This window comes from Ips typographus, linkage group LG7 (genome assembly GCF_016097725.1).
Source record: "Ips typographus isolate SLU linkage group LG7, UJ_Ityp_2.0, whole genome shotgun sequence".
Lineage (NCBI taxonomy): Eukaryota > Metazoa > Arthropoda > Insecta > Coleoptera > Curculionidae > Ips > Ips typographus.
The window spans coordinates 4,718,176-4,735,658 of NC_138428.1; the positions used below are offsets into that span (position 1 = coordinate 4,718,176).

The following is a 17,483-nucleotide window of genomic DNA, read 5'->3' on the forward strand; positions in this document are numbered from 1 at the left end:
CGGCACATATAATATTAAATTTACGTGAATTTAAATAAATTCACACCAGAGAATAGTTTTTGTTTTGTAGATAAAAAAGCATAATAAACAATAAGTTTTCTGCTTTTTCTTGACCAATTGCAAACTACCCACTGTGCTGTGATTTACTTGACTTAGGTTAAGTAGGTTAAATTAGTTATTAATGGTAATCTATTATTTAAACTTCCACTACAGTTGTTATTCAGGGCTGAAGCCTTTCAACAGCCGGCAAAATGTAAGCCACAATCACATCCATCACCAAAAACGTCCAAACTCCACCAGATAAGCCTTCCATTCGCATAAACTCCAGCAGAAACTACCTGACTGGCTATAAAGGGACGTCCCGGGTGCTGTTTTGTTTTTGTTCGCTCTCACAAATTTTTCTGGTTTTAATTTAATCGCCTCGTAGTCGGTACATTCAACGATAGTTCTAAGAATGCAATCTAATGAATATTCATCCTGGGAACTCGTTTCTTCTGTGAGGATTAACCGACTAATTGGGTCTGGACTTGGGAGTTTGCGGTAATAAACTTGAGGTTTCTAGAAATTTGTTTGTCACTTAGGCAAACCGCTTTTCATCTTTTAACTAGGTTCAACGTTAATTTAAATTCAACAACGTTAATTCTTTAACTGTAATAAAATTCTCTAGAGGAAATCCTCATGATAAGCCAATTCTACAGGATTTGGGAAAATTTTAGCAATGTTTGTGGTTTGTCATTTGTCTTTCAAAACTCAAAGATTGATTCTTAAGTAAACATTCTTACACTAGAGTTTTAACATAAAGGTCCTCTAATTGCAATTCCTTGTAAACTATCCACTACAGGACGAACTTCCTGTATACGTTCCCTGCTAAGTTATCGGAAAATCCGAGTTTCGGCACTTGCAAAAACAACTTTCCCGGTGACACCCCGATAGTTCCCGTCACCGGAAAATGCCTTGTGGTTTCCCCAAAGTTTACGGGAAACTCGTCACTTGTATATTCGAAACTTTTCCCGGACGTTACGTAATATTCTACAGTGTCATCGTCTAGACGGTAAGATAATTTTATCGCTCGACTGCACGAAAATGTGCTCTCCAAAGACTTAACGCTTTCCGAATTAAGTCCCGGCAGGAAAATAATGAAATTTCACTTCTTTTTCCGCACCTGTTTCCAGTTTCACAGGTAAATCCTTTATAAATTGCCTGTCGCTCATCGATTTGTAATTTCAACTCGACTTAACGGGATCTGGTAGATATTCTATCGCAATGGAAATGTTCGAACGAGTAAAGTGACTTTTGATTGGTGATTTTTGTAGAGACTCGTTTTAAATTATTAATTATTAAAATTTCACGTGTGTAATACTACACTGTGCTGACATAAATTTAAATACAGAAGAATGAAACACTATTAAATATCCTCTCTATCATTTTTTTTTTCTGATTAACTATGACAGATATGAAACCCTTCAACAGAATAGAAACTGTAGTTTATTATTTAAAGGAGAAAAATTCAAATTATTTGAAGCCACATTTTATAGCTCAAGAACTACTTTATCCCTAAACAAATTCATAGTAGTAAAAATTCTGTCGTACGACAAATAACCCTGTGTAATATAACGTTCAATTTAAAACGATCCACCACAGGAAATTTGACATGAAAATAGAAATGAGGCACATGCTAGACATAATTTCAGTGCATATGACGGTCATTTTGTTAGAAGCCTTACTTCATACAATAAAACTCTGTTGTTGGGTTTGATGGGGACTGTATTTAAGGTTGAATTTATTTCAATGTTTTTATTTTATGTTACTATGAAAATATATTAGCATCTGTAAAACTTTTATGTTAATTTATAAATTGATTTTCCAAGTTCTAGCCTAAATAGAACCACTTTACCAACTTTCCCAATTTGCACTCTAAGTTAACATTTTGCACATTTCTAAATTACTTCTAGAGGCACGAGAAGCGACAATTCTATACTATCAATCTGCATGCAAAATTCTCTCCAACTGACATCCATTATGTGACAATTTCAGCAACTCTCTTGAGAGTTTCATTGTAAAGTTATAATGCGCAAAATATTTAAGAATCGCGTTGCTGATATCGCGCAATAGTTTTTATGCACCGGAAGGGGAAAGTTTTTATCCGGAAGTTTCCCAGTTACCGAGAAGTTGCTGACAAAAACAACAGAAAAATTGAACTTTAGTAAGCAACTAAAACCGAAAACTTCGAAGCTCACTAGGAACTGAAAACTATACGAATACCCTCATGAAAGGCATTTTATAAAAGGAATTATTTGCTCTGTGAGTCTTGCATAATTAAACTCCCCCCTCGGAATACTTAATCCAACGATTATACAAGATTTAATAGAAGATAGCTCCTTGTTGTTTAATTAATGAAATTTTGAAAGAGGTTCTTGGTTAATTAAAATTCTACTTTAAACCTGAATTTTTTTGTTCTGGATGTGCCATACATTCAAAGCTTTAAGACTCGTTGCCACAGTCCGGCTGATTGATGGCGTAGCTTGGAGAAAGCCTTCTCCAGAATAAATGGGTCCTTCCGGACTTTTTCAGGTTTAAAACTGTGTCGTGAAAGCATCTCGAATATCGTCTTAATAAAGGACTAAAGTAGGTTCCTTTTACTTTAAAAGCTAAAAATATACTTGAGTATTGGATTACTGTGTTTGTTTCGCGTATTATCTTGTTTGATATTTTCCAGGATTTTATTTAAAAATGTCGTAAAAAGTTTCAAAAATTAAATATGAAATGCTTTTCTGAGCTTTTCAAGAACTTTGGACAGGGAAAGTAAATTCAAACTGTTCTAACTTACCTTAAAAATTCACGTATTAACTAAATTCAGTAGGAGCTGGAATTGTTCGTGCTTCTCATCAACTGTTAATTAACCCAACAAGACTGAAATACCACATCATTTAAAATTTAGACAATCAAACATGACAAACTCCAGTTATCTCCAATTAAATCTGTATAATCCTAGTCCTGTCTCAAATTTACTATTCCAGGGGGAAGTTAAATTATGCAGGACTCAAAGAACAATCATCCCTTTGAAACTAATTGGATCGTTGCGTTTTTGAGATAATTATAACAGACCTAGAAAAAATTTAGATATTCTGTAGGAATTGAGCTATTACAACTTTAATCTAAAATTCTTAATTTTTATTTAAGTTCTTCAATCAATAAATTGAAATGTATAGGAAGAACAAAGTATCAGTATCAAGGCTTGCAGCAAAGTAAAAAAAGTACTATTAACAAGCTTTGAATGACTTTTTCAGAATGGTTTTCTATTACTTCAGCTCAATTAATTAACAAAACAATTCTAGAATAAAAAATGCCAAAAAATAGGCAATACAGAAGATTTTAAAAGTAATAAATAACATAGAAAAAGGGCAAGCAAAAATGGATAATTTGTTTCATTTTAAGCTACTTTTCTAAAGTAAATAGTTGTTAAAATTGTAAATATATATAAGTTTGAATACATCTGCTGCTGATTAAATAAATATTACGATTTTTAGGATTTTGTCAAGTTTTGGAATATCCTAGAAGGATTTAAAAGGAATAGTGACTGGTCTGCACATGGAAAAAGAAGCACATGTTTTGCTGAATAACCTGAACTATTTTTTACTAATTTTCCATATTGAAGCAATTATATTTGTACGTAATTATTCTCGTGTAAATATTTATGCATATGAAGCAACTTTGCTGAAGGTGAGTCTTTGTTTTAACAGACTTAATTGAAATAGCTGCATTTATCTCGCGTTTACTAACCTAATATTTAGTTTTTACAACAGCTAATTTTAACAAAGTTATTCAATTCTAAGGTTAAATAATTTTTTTGGGTTAGTAAATTCAATATCTTTTTATATCAATAACTTTCAAAAACTTTAATCTCAGAAAACACAACCTGGTTCTAAATATATCGTTGAAAAACAACTTAATTAACCACTTCTTACAAACTTAGTTATAGATTACCGGGAAAAATCGCTGGAAATTAAATTATAAAGTTTGCCAACACGAGAGTTTCAAAAGACCATCATATACACGAAAATTATGAAATACACTCTGTGGCAATTTATCGTCATAAATTCAATATAAAGTTCTCCTATAGACAAACAACCAAAATAATGATGGAACATTGGACTTTATACAATAACTGGGAGCTTTACTCATTTTATTATTTACCAGCAATTCGCTTATGTAAACATAATTATAATATATACTTTGATTTTGTTTATTATTTTATTTAAATTTTTAACACCAAATTTGGTCTAATTGAAACTGCTCAACAGAGACATAAAGCTGCACATTTCAACTAATTACGAAAATACCCCTAAGAGGAAACGAACTAGATTTACTGCACTACTTCCATTACCATTTACCTAACAGCCCCCTAAATACAACTATACCCTATTAACCCTAATACTGTAATTAAGGTCTAGCTTTAATTACTATTCTACTGGGGTATTTTAATTACACACGCACATCAGATAAACCTTCGAAATCTTTTTACAATTGTCCTGCTAAAGCAACAAATTTGTCATTCCAAACTTTGAAGTGCACGTCATTGTATGGCTCTAAGATTGATAATGCCCTTCGAGAAACATCCCTCTTGAAATGGATGTTTATTCTGTACATTTTCGTGCGGGAAAGGGTAAAAAAACCGAAAAAGGATTTTAGGCCATAAACATTTATTATCCAGTATAATAAACTACAATTTATATTTTCTATGACATTTGTACGACGGCAATTTTATTAAACTTGTAGTTTTCAGCAGTGAAAAGTTCTGTGCAAACTATTTTTGGAAAAGATGATATTGGAAAAGTTTCCAGACGCCAAATTGATGGTGACAGTGAAGCTTGAAATTCGGTTCACTTCCACAGTTTTTTCTGACTTGTGTGTACTGAGTAAATTTTAAACCGGTTAAATTGCTAGTTAAACAAGAAAATTCGATTTTATCCGAAACCAGTTGTGCGGCTAAATAACGGGGTATTGCTATCCCTGCAAAGTTTGTTTTGATTTAGATTCAGCACGTGACCAATTAACCGGTTATTTAGCAGTAATCACGTAATTTCGATTAGTGATTACTTAAATTGTTTAATATTTTTTTAACTACTAAATTAATTCAAACGCTTTTTATACAGTATGTTTCTTGCATATCAAATTACTACTAACTTAAAGTTGTTAGTGGTTTAGTATTAATGTCAAGCTTTATTTTTATGTCAAATGTGTGTTTTAGAAAAATTGTTTCTTTTTTTAATATATTTTCAAACCAATCAAGTTTATTGTTTTTAGCAATTTAGCATATTTAAAATCTATCCTCAAACAGTAATATTTGACAGACCAACATTTGCCACTTATCGTACATATTTTGTATGTAAAACTAAAAAAAAAACATTATGAATATTCTAGGAGAATGGGAAAGGAATATATTACTATAAATGAGAGAAATAACAGAATTGTAACCAGTTTGTAGACAAATACTACTAGAAGAATAAACGAGGATAACTTTTTGCCAAAAAGTGAAATGAGAACAAAGAGATGCACTTATTCTGGACAGAAAAATTTCAAATTCAATTTTGATCGTGCAATACAAAAACTCGGAACACAATAAATCGAAAAGTGTTCCAGTTGAAATATTCTCAAATTTCACTTGATGTCAGTGAAATTCCAATAAAGAGGAATTGCTATTTTCATTTCAACTCCTCTCTGTAACTGAATATTTTCTTTCACCTGTGTAAACAGAAGAATTTAATAGTTTAGCTGAAAGTCGTTATTGATTAAATTACTGTTTTTATTCATTTTTTTTAGTTATGCAGTAGGTTAGATATTTAATTCGATTCATCAGTAAATAAAACTGCTTTATGTTTTATACTACCTTACAGCTATAAGTACGGTTTCTAGAATTTATTTCACTGGATTTTCGTATGGAAAACTAAACTGAAGAAATTTCGAAAAACCCTCTCGGGAAACGCGCTCTATTTTATAGGAGAATACATAACGGGGCACATTGAACAAAGTCCTAGAGCAAAATGCAATTGTTATATAAATCCGATTATAGGAGAGCAGACGTGGCTAATGTTGGGGCGCACAAGGTTGAAACTGTTCTCTGAAAGAGTTTTATAGTAATCGTATAGTATTGTTAAAATACCTCACATTTCATAAGAGTGAATGCTGGAAATATTACAAATTGTCTAACTTTCTGAAAATATCAAACTAAAAAAATTATATATATTTTTATGTATTTTGTATTCAATCCACCGTTTTTAACAGGCAGTTCAAATTTTGACACCGCTTTTCTCCCTGATTATACTAAATTTTGGAATGGTTTTTTAGGTTATTGGATAGGAAATTTAATGAAGATTCGAAAAATGTGTTCAAAACAGTATTTTTCTTATTTCAAGTGGGTTTTACCAGCGATTTTGTCCTTTGACTGTCCGTTTAAACTGTGTTTTTATCAGTTCAAACTTTGACACCGCTTTTCTTCCTGACTGTACCAAATCTGGTAGTTTTTTGTATGTTATTGGGTAGGAAATTTAATAAAAATTCCGAAAATGTACTTAAAACAGTATTTTTCTTATTTCAAGTGGGTTTTACCAGCGATTTTGTCCTTGACTGTCCTTTCAAACTATGGCCGCATTGGTTTTCACGCTCCATAGAGGGAGCAGAGCTTTTTTGACGTCACAATGACGTAATTTGACAGTTAGGCAAATTACGGTTTTGCCATATTACGTCATCGTGACGTCAAAAACGCTCTGCTCGCTCCATGGAGCTTGAAAACGAATGCGGCTTATGTTTCTGGCAATTCAAACTTTGACAAGCTTTTATTTTTGACTGTACTAATTTTTGTATGCTGTAGGAAATTTAATGAGAATTCCAAAAAAGTCCGTCATTCATTGAACTGTCATTTTCTCACTCCAAGTGGGTTTTACAGGCAATTTTATCCCTGACTATCTTTTCAAACAGTGTTTGAAGTCAAAATTTGGCAGTTCAGACTTTGACACCGCTTTTCTACCTGACTGTACCAAATTTTGTAATGTTTTTTTGGGTTATTGAATAGGAAATCTATCGAGGATTTCAAAAATGTGCTTAAAACAGATTGTGATTTTCTGTGGGTCACGTGACTGCCTAAATTATCCTTTAAAACCAAATTTGTCTAGAATCTGCAAGAATTAAAGTTTAACACAGTGGTCGAAACGAGACGTGTTTCTTAGATTTATGACAGTTATTTTAACAATTATCACGTGACCGTTTAGCTAAATAGTGTACTAAAACCACGTGATATCTGTCACGAATGTTGAAACTTTGTAATTTTGAAGTAAAGGTCACGTGACTGCCTAAATTATCATCTAAAACCAAATTTGTCCAGAATCTGCAAGAATTAAAGTTTAAACACAGTTGTTAAACGAGACGTGTTTCTTAGATTTATGACAGTAATTTTAACAATTATCACGTGACCGTTTAGCTAAATAGTGTAATAAAACCACGTGATATCTGTCACGAATGTTGAAACTTTGTAATTTTGAAGTAAAGGTCACGTGACTGCCTAAATTATCATCTAAAACCAAATTTGTCCAGAATCTGCAAGAATTAAAGTTTAAACACAGTTGTTAAACGAGACGTGTTTCTTAGATTTATGACAGTTATTTTAACAATTATCACGTGACCGTTTAGCTAAATAGTGTAATAAAACCACGTGATATCTGTCACGAATGTTAAAACTTTGTAATTTTGAAGTATATAGTTTATACAGCAAATTGGAATTATTTTTTAATGTAGATGATTAAAATTTTTCGCAATCATTTAAAAAACATCCTATATAATAATATAAAATAAATTTTGTTTTTCTTATGTAAATTGTTTATTGACCGATTAATCTACCGCTATTAAATATTTTGACTTGGCAACACTGATTTCAGGACTATCAAAATCAATAAATTGTTAACTGACTGAATTAGCGTCAACGTGGCAACATTGCTATTAACCATCCCCCTAAAACAAGCATTAAAAAGTAAAACAAAAGCGCGATAACCCTAAAAAAAATGAGGCTTTAGATAAAACCGGATCGGTTTTGCGCCGACGTTATTTATGAGAAAGTTATCTTTCCAAAACTGGCTAAACTTTTTAAATTAATCCCGTTTCAGTCCCAGTTACACTGAAATTTTTTTTTGTTACTTTTGTATGCATATTTTAATGTAAAAGCTTTCGACGGATCCAAATTGTTTGCATGGTGGTTAACTTCTTGCTAGAGCATCACAAAGATAACTCGAATATCTGGCGCAGCTCAGCTACGATAGAGCACGTTTGTGCTCTGAATATTTTTGACCCAAGTTGCCAAGATGAATTTCTTTGGGCTGAACTTTTCCCCTTCCAGGCATCGTTATTCGGGTCGCTGTGTAAGTTTTACATCACGTTGTTTATGAAATACTGTTCTAACTTTTGTGCCGCAACCATAAAACATCTGTTCCCAAATGCATATTATTATTCGCAACAGTGTTTAGTTATTATTTGGAATTTCAATGGTGGCAACAGCCTAAAAGTACCTAAAATTTCTAATAATTGTTAACCTTCTTCAAAATGATCGACTTCCGCATTAATTGAAGTTTGTAAAGTGCGTCAGCAAGTTTGGTTAAGAGGAAATTTATTTGAGGAGCTAAAATAATGAGCCAAGTTTGGTAATTAATTTCCAGACTTCTAATTTGTCATAAACCGAACTCGAGACGGTTTCAATGCTTTTCAAGAATATCCATGGAAGAAAATTTTAATTTGCCACACCCTGTTGTGACCATAATAAAACTCTTGTGTTCAATATAAGGGCAAAAAAGTGTCCGCAACAACTCAACATTCAAAACTTGTTTGCAGTTTTTGGTAACTTTTAGCTTCAAGTTCCGAAACTGTCCTTTTTGTAATGCGTCTAGAATATTTTTAAGTTCCAGGTTAACCAAGAATATACATAGAATTTAGCTTTAGAACTTTTTTAACCGAGTATTGAAGATTGTTGTGAACATAAATAAGTTGGGAAGATGACACAGATTCAACAAGCTGAAAGTTGCCCACTGTGTTAAGGTGTACGGAAATGCCTTTGCAACTTATCATAAAAATGTCGTTTTGTATCAATCAATGCCATTTTAATGAGATCACAAACTGCTATCAAAATAATTAATATAATATTAGCATAATACTGATTGAATCCACGCTTAACACAGCAAGGTTTTGTACCCAAAATCCAGTAAAATGTATCACAAATTTTCATTTATTAAACTAGGTAAATCCTTTTAAAAGCTGGGAATATCATTCACGCATTTACATGTAACAAAAAGTTTTATTTTATGGTACAAAATCGTGCAAAAACTGATTGAACAAACAATGATATTGTGTGAAGTTTATGGGCAATTTGATGTTTTGGTATTTAATTTTTTTCAAATAGTCAGTGAAAAAAACAGTGGAATTTTTGTGAAAAACTTAGAGACTGGAGACTAACAATCAAATTATCTAGTGCAAATTAAGATCAATTGAACGTATTTCGTGTTCTCTATTCATTTGATTGATAAGTTAGAGCTCTAAATGGACAAAGTTTCGTTATTATTTGAACGATTCCCTTAGGGAAAGTTTCTTTACAGACTTAAGCTTAGTTAATATATCTTTAAAAAGATATAATACACAATACAAAAGTTTGAAGAAGTCAATTTAAGAAGTTTTTCTCGGGATGATAAATTGAATTTTGGTGTCTTCTTTTCACGGTTATTTTACTGAATTCAAGCAACAAGAGTAGTTTTATAACTGTCAGTTGTTGTTTTGTTGTGTTTTATAACCAACTTAATTGAAAAACTGTTAACTTATTTATACTCAGTTTAGAAATATTACTTTTCAGAGTTTTGGATCCATCTGAAGCACATCGCAATGGCAGTTACTATCAATGCTGCTCCGGATTCTGCATTGACCTTTTGCAGAAGTTTTCCGAAGAACTCGGCTTCACTTACGAGCTGGTGCGAGTGGAGGATGGCAAGTGGGGCACCAATATCAACGGTAAATGGAACGGCCTCATTGCAGACTTGGTGAATCGCAAAACTGACATGGTGCTCACTTCTTTGACTATTAACGCTGAAAGAGAGGCTGTGGTAAGGATTTTTATGGTTTTCTATTAACAGGATATCCCAAATTAGAGTACAATGTTGGATTCCGAAGCACCAATTTTGTGCTACCCTGTAGTATAAGAAATAAGTTATTTCTTGTATTAGTTAAGGGTTTGTTGTAATAATTTTTAAGCCATAAAACTGAAAACTATATTTTTGATTGATTAGAAATTCCTGGTATATTTTATTGACTTTATTCTCCTGATTGGTATCTCTAATTAAACCAAAACAATAATAGTTCAAAAAAAATATTGCATCTGAAATATTTTGATTGAGGAGATATCTACACATTTAATTGCAGTAGAAATTATTTGATTTGAAAATAACGCTACGAGGCGTAAAATTAAATTAAACAAATTTCAAAGTTTAATTAAAAATAACGTTCAGTCGTGTAAACTAGATTTCTCTACTAATCTAGAATATTCAATGCCACATTTTGTTATATCGTGTTATTGACCGCAACTTTTTGTGAAACAAGTTTCAGTGATAACACCTGAAAGGTTCTCGCATATAAAATTTCTATCGGGAGTCTTTCATCGCTTCCTGCATTGTCGTCAAATCAAATAAAAGGGAAATTCGTTTCGGTTCTGTGAATCCGGGTGCTAAACGTTGAACAAGAATTCCACAGGATTTGTGTGTGCCTCGACAATTCAAACAGCGCATTTTTCGTGCATTCGAGGATGTTTCTTTGTTTCTGGAACGTGTAAATCTCGGGTGGTATTTCAGAATCGTGAGGTAGAAAAGAATTAGTGTTTGATTCAGGTCACTTTGTGCAATGTTACTAAAGTTTGAGCTTTTACACTTTCTTTGGTCAAGAGCAGAAATAAAGCAACCAAAACTTTACGACAAAACCAGAGTATATGAACAAACGATCAAACTTTGCGACGGTCATGAACAACACCTCCAGCAGCAGTTAAATGAGATTACTGCCTCCTAAATAAGCCGAATAAAGACCAAACGTCAGCGTATTTTCTTGTGTAACTTTTGCGGGTTTAGAACGGACCAAAAATTACGACACTTTTCCTAAAAAGGAAAATGGAGTTTTGGTGTTTTTTGCCTGAATCGCGACGAAAAGTACCGTTCGACGTTTACGTTACTTTTACATACAATTTATGAGATCAAGTTTCGAGTACAATTTGGTTGGGATATAAAGTCAAAAAAATAAAAAAATTATAATTTGTTTGTTGTATAAACTCGCGTCCCTCATCACTCTGAATCCAAACACATTATTTAAAGAAAACCATTCAAACATAAATACAATCTCTATTCAAATTATTTCTATTAGCAAATTACTAAGAGAAAGACTTTTCTGCCCGACATAAAACGAAATGAAATAGTTTACCGGAAAGTGTAATTAAGAGCGCAATTAAGGAAGCTGTAGTATAATAATTGCGTTTTAAGTTAATAGGTAAGCGATTAAAATAAGAACTTTCAAAGAACAAAGAAAACCGTTTTAATCAAGTTGTTACAGCTTTGTACAAATTGATGACCTGGCAATAAAACTGGAGTGGAAATTGTTTTGAAATTATAGCCATACTGAAAGTGGACGTATTTTACAGATATCCCGAGGGAATTTTTCAATATTTGTCGGGAAATTCGGCAGAAAATATGTAAGAATTTACAAAATGTACGGTTCCCCCGTGTCTGGGTTTATTAAGTTAGTGTCTTTGTTCAATGTTTTTGACCTTCGTGGCCAAGATTACGATTTAGCACCATTTAAAACAAAACTAAGTGCTAATTAAAACCGAACGATGCTGAATGCGCCTTAAGAAGTTGATTTAAGCAATTAAGTCAAAAATTACCCTTTTTTTAAATTCAAAGCAAATATACGTTTCAAATTAGCTTGAGTTTACTTGGAAAAACCTGGCCAATTATTGGAGGAAAGTTTAGATGACTTAGAGTAATTGTGATGTTTGCACGAAAAGGAAATTGTCGTTTTAGGGTCAATTTAGAAGCTGTGACTAAAAAATTACAGATCAAAGATTAAACTTAATTGACTAATTATTAACTTAGTTAATTATAAAATCAACTAAACTGAGGAGCAAGCAGAATAGAACAACAAAGTCTGCAGTTCAAATTTTCAGCACGTGATCGTGGCAATTTAAATTCGCAACTGGCAACACTGTAAAGTTAAGTTAAAGTTTGTCAACAACAGTCACGTGACCAGAAAAATGTCATCTTTAACCTTGACAAGTCTGTAAATTACTTTTAAACAGTTGGGAAAACTGAAATTGTAAAAACTTGTCTTCTGATAGTGACAATTTAAATTCGCAGCTGGCAACACTGTAAAGCTTAGTGGAGACTTGTCAAAAACAGTCACGTGACTAGGAAAATGTCATCTTTAACCTTGACAAGTCTGTTAATTACATTTAAGCAGAAAAACTCAAATTGTAAAAGCAACACACGTGATTGTGACAATTTGAATCCGTAGGTGCAGATTCAAACTGCTTTAGAGCTCGAGATATATTTGAAATACTGTTTGGCATTTCATATCAATGACAGGAATAAAACGAGTATTGCTATCTTTATCTTACATACTTCGTGGTGTTTCACTCAAGATTGCGATTTTTATTAAAAACTTAAAATGTTTGACAGATTACTTAAATTCTGCCAGCAATTTCTTGAAATGAGGTCCGTAACTTCCAAATTCGTTTCAAAAGAAAGGTTTAGAATGTTTTTCTGTAACTGCCAAATTACAGAACTTCATACGAGAGTTTAAATTTGTTTTTCTGTGTTTACTCACCAAAATTAGACAGTAAAGTTTGTTGATAACAAAAAAAACAATTTCACTATTAATACAGGATGTAAAAACTAAAAAAAGCTGAAAATGTTTTTTACAATAACAAAATGTGAATGATTGAAAAAACCCATTTTTTATTACAGGGTGAACTAAGTACACTCTAGTGGATAAATATATATTTTTTTTTAATCTGAACCCTAAATTAAATTTACTGAAAAAAAAAATAATAAGCAGCCCAAGTGTTGCGTTAACGAAAAAGCAAATTAATCTAATTTTCCCTCTTTTACTCACATTTCCCCATTTTGGTTGTGGACAGCAACGGTCAAAAGGGAAAGTTCTACATTGCCTGCAAGGGTTTTCCATAATTATTTCCACGTTAATTATTTTGTGGCCGATTAATTAACCGGTTTTTTCACTCTACTTGAGAAATCCCGCTTGTTTTTTATGCGGATTAGCGGAGGCGAAAAGCTGCTCCTAATCTGGGCAATGTGAGGGATAAAATTCGACGCCGGCATTAAATTCCGATCTTCCAAGCTTAAAATGCAACGAAATTCTTAGATAAATATTGCAGAGAGCAACCCGATTTTCGACAAGTAAAGAACGGAGGCGTGAAATTCCAAGCTTGCTGTAGAAAAGCAATTTTTCCCGGAACGAGTTATATTTTTTTTCTTTTGCTCGAAATATTTTTAGGTTACTTAACGCGAGCGTAGGGAAAACGTGAGGTAGCCATTATTTTTTGGCAAGTTTCCACATCAATGTTACAGTTAAATTACTAAAATGTAAATAATAGAAATCAACTTGTACTTCTAATTTACTTCTACAATTGTCTTTTGCAAATTTACAATTTAAGTTACTTTGACTGTTATAAAGCTGAATTGACACTAAATCCTTTAAACAGAAAACTTTTTCTAGGTTGACTTCAGCGTGCCATTTATGGAAACTGGAATAGCTGTCGTGGTAGCAAAAAGAACAGGAATCATCTCTCCCACAGCCTTTCTGGAACCATTTGACGCAGCTTCTTGGATGCTGGTGGGGATAGTAGCCATCCACGCAGCCACATTTACCATTTTCCTCTTTGAATGGCTTTCACCAAGTGGTTTTAACATGAAACTGGCTTTCAATAACGTAAGAATCAGATCCGAACTTGACAAATAAACATGCTTGACACGTTTATCGAATTACCTGGCACGGAGTTATATGCAGATCTCCATTGCACAACTTTTAATTGAATTTGCCAACCTTCTGCTACGGGACACAAGTTTATAGTTAATATTTGAGGTGCTAACGAGGGTAAAACTCTTAAACCGTCGGTTTGTTTGTTTAACTTTCAGCGGGGGCTTTAACTGATTAAAGTTTGTGTAACAAAGCAGTAAATGGTTGCCAGAAGACAACCAAAACTATTTACGATTTTGAGATATGGAAAAGAGAATATTTATTATTTGCATTGATATATTCTTAATTCTGGGATTTTGGTGAATTTTATCTCACAGTTTTTTTACAAAAATTACCCCTACAAATGGTTTCTGATTGCCTAGAAATACAACTTAAATTGGAGTTTTAATCGATTGCATCCTAAACATAGCACGAAGCCTCTCCCAACCAATTTAACTTAAAATGAAAGGTTCATCTGTAATTGAATTGGTCGTTTTGAGTGTTTGTCTTTGTCTCCTAACCCCATTTAAACTCCTTGGGATTTATTCTGAAACTTTGCAGATAACCTGTTACAACTCCCTTCCTGTTCATTTAATATGTCACATGTCGGTTTTAATCAACCGTGTAACACCTGCTGTATGTGATTACTATTAAACAGTCAATAGCTTCCATCTCTAAAAACGTGTACCCAGCAACAAAGACGTTATTACCATCCCTAATTCGTGTACGGCTGCTGACGAGGACGAGGAAGTAATTTAATTAAAGTTTAAGCAAATTTATCCAGGGATAATCGCAGCAGTTTCGGTTTGGCAGGCAATTTGTTTTCACGTATAGGTCGGGATTCATAACGCGTAAATGCGTTTTGAGGTTATGACTGTAGACGGATTGATAATCTAATGGCCTCTGAGATATTTAATCGAGTTTCGGCTAATAGTTTTGGTTAATCTCAGGATGCAGTTGATTAATAGTGATTTCGAACAAGAAGTAGAATTTGTAACACAGACAGTGTTATAAATTGTTGTGTCATTGCTGTGTATATTAATTAACAGACACTAAAGTTTGCATTGTTGTCAAAGTGTTGTTTTATCATTATTCTTACAAAAATAACGTAAATTAAGTCATTTGTTCCATCCCAAAACATTTTGCAATACATCTGAATGAATGAACCATTCAACTGTTTGTGTGGTATTGACGAAATGACTAATTAGCACATTTCTGAAGATTTATAGTCGCAATTTTGTTGCAACCCTTGTCATAATTACTGCATTTTATGGCTTACCCTACAAATATTTTGGTTAATTCATTTGTGTGCGTAAAAATGCACTTTTTAATACACAACAAGAATAAATTGAATATTTTTGTTTTTAACTATTTGCGTAAAATACTGCACGATTCATAGTTTGTGATTGGTCAAGAAAAAGCAAAAGCACAACCTAGAATCACTAGTTGAAATCAAACTAGTTATTCTGTGTTATCCTCTATAACCTCTACCGGATTTAAATTAATATAAAACTGAATTTTTACAGGGTGTGTCATCTAACGCTCATCGTTTTTCTTTGTTTCGTACCTATTGGTTGGTGTGGGCTGTTCTATTCCAAGCTGCAGTGCACGTGGACTCACCCAGAGGATTTACCTCCAGGTTCATGACCAACGTCTGGGCCATGTTTGCGGTAGTATTTTTGGCCATCTACACCGCTAATTTGGCCGCCTTTATGATCACTAGAGAGGAATTCTTCGAGTTTACCGGTAAGAAAAAAATCCTAAATTTATTGGGGAACGTCAAAGCCTTTTTATCGGTTTTACGGCCGTCATTTTCGCGAATAGAATGTTACGTCCGATCGTAAAAAAGCGACACATTTCCTCTGTATGAATCGAGATATTTTTATTTGGCTCTTTTTGTCGTCGAACGATATATTTTCGGCTTGGTTGCTTCGAACTAAGCCATTTCCGATACGTTTTTTTCAACAACATCATACATTCGGCTTTTCGGGGTTATATTTTTTCATTTGACTCCTTTTTGAATGGCTCTTAAGTGGGATAAAGTAAAAAAGGTTAAATGATAAATGATTCAACCAAACATTTTGTAATATTAAATTTAAACTTAAATTTTTACCCACTTGTTAGAAGAGAAAGTCAAAAAGCTACCAAATTGTCTGGAAGACCCAAAAATTTGCCTATTAATTCAATCCTTAATTCTGCTAATTTTTATTTTTATTTTTGTCAGTTGTACTTTCATTGGATGTGATTAAGCTCCCAAAGAAGAGCAAAACTAGGTTAAATAGAATCCATTAAGTTAGAAAACTCTTGACCCACATCGCTCTGATAATGTTAATAACCGTCTCGGTTAATTTGAGAAAATAAAACCAAACAAGTCCCTTTAAATACCTAAAATATCCGTCCATATTAAGTTTAAGTAAATAAATCAGCAGAACCGTTCGTTTTCGGGTTAAATACAGCACAAATGTTTGCCGCAGGCATTATTTATAAAATATTGGTCGGTCAGTACAGCAAAATAAATGACAAACACGCTCGTAATTTTGAAATTATCGGTCGATTTACCGTGTCCAGGCTTTATACGGATTAGATCCCTCGAGAGCTGTAAAGAACCACACGTTTGAAAGAAAACTGGTTTTCCTTTGTCGGAACTTTCCGATAATCGCTTATCTTTCCGGGCCGCCGTTTTAACAATTTTAAACCGCATTATGCAAGCTATTACCCGGATTTGGATTAAAAATTCATTCCGCTAAGAGCGACTCTATTTTAGAGCTGCACAATCCGTTTCCACTCGGTCGTAAATTCCGGGCTAAAGTTTTGTTTTGAGAAATTGCCAGCCTGGGCCGGTCTTGCTCTATTGTTCGCATATAAATGAAGTCGGGACCTCTTTGTACTATCAATTTATTTGGGCGGAGCTGGGGTTATCTGACAATGTTTGCTGCAATAATTGAGATTTCCTGCTTTAAGCCGCCACATGCGGTTAAGGAACAATGAAGAGCAGCTTGCTCACTGTTAATTATTCTATTTTGCAAGTCGATCAGCAAATCTAATTAAATGATTTTAAACTGTATGAGTGAGTTATAGTTTGTTTTCCAGAATTACATAATAGCCGTGATCTTTCCCATTCTTTATATGCAAAAGCGCTATTAAATTGAGGAAGGAGACCATTTACGGAAAATTTACTGCACATAGAAATTCATTCAACAGTAACGTTAATAGAATGTCTTTCTTAATTTAAATTAATTCTTATAGATCGATCATTTGGCATTCTACGAGTATTTGATACATTAAAAATTTAACTATGTAATTCCTTTTAAATCAAAAACGAAAGTCGTAACAATAATTCAGAGTTAATAAAACATATGTGCGCAAAGTAAAACTAAATTAGGGAAAACGTCATTAATTTAGTAATTAATGACTTTGGTTTGAAATCACGCTTTAACGTTTTGTTAGAT

The 17,483-nt window shown here is 33.0% G+C and overlaps 1 protein-coding gene across 3 annotated transcripts in view; it reads left to right on the plus strand.

Annotated features, from left to right (window-relative positions):
- Window positions 1-17,483, plus strand: part of Nmdar2 (glutamate ionotropic receptor NMDA type subunit 2) — a 70,326-nt gene that overhangs the window by 46,378 nt on the left and 6,465 nt on the right. For all 3 annotated transcript variants that reach the window (XM_081983381.1, XM_081983382.1, XM_081983383.1), the window contains 3 exons: window positions 9,881-10,127; window positions 13,795-14,007; window positions 15,561-15,780. In XM_081983381.1, coding sequence (XP_081839507.1) covers window positions 9,881-10,127; window positions 13,795-14,007; window positions 15,561-15,780 — 680 coding nt within the window. The remainder of the gene's footprint in view (window positions 1-9,880; window positions 10,128-13,794; window positions 14,008-15,560; window positions 15,781-17,483) is intronic.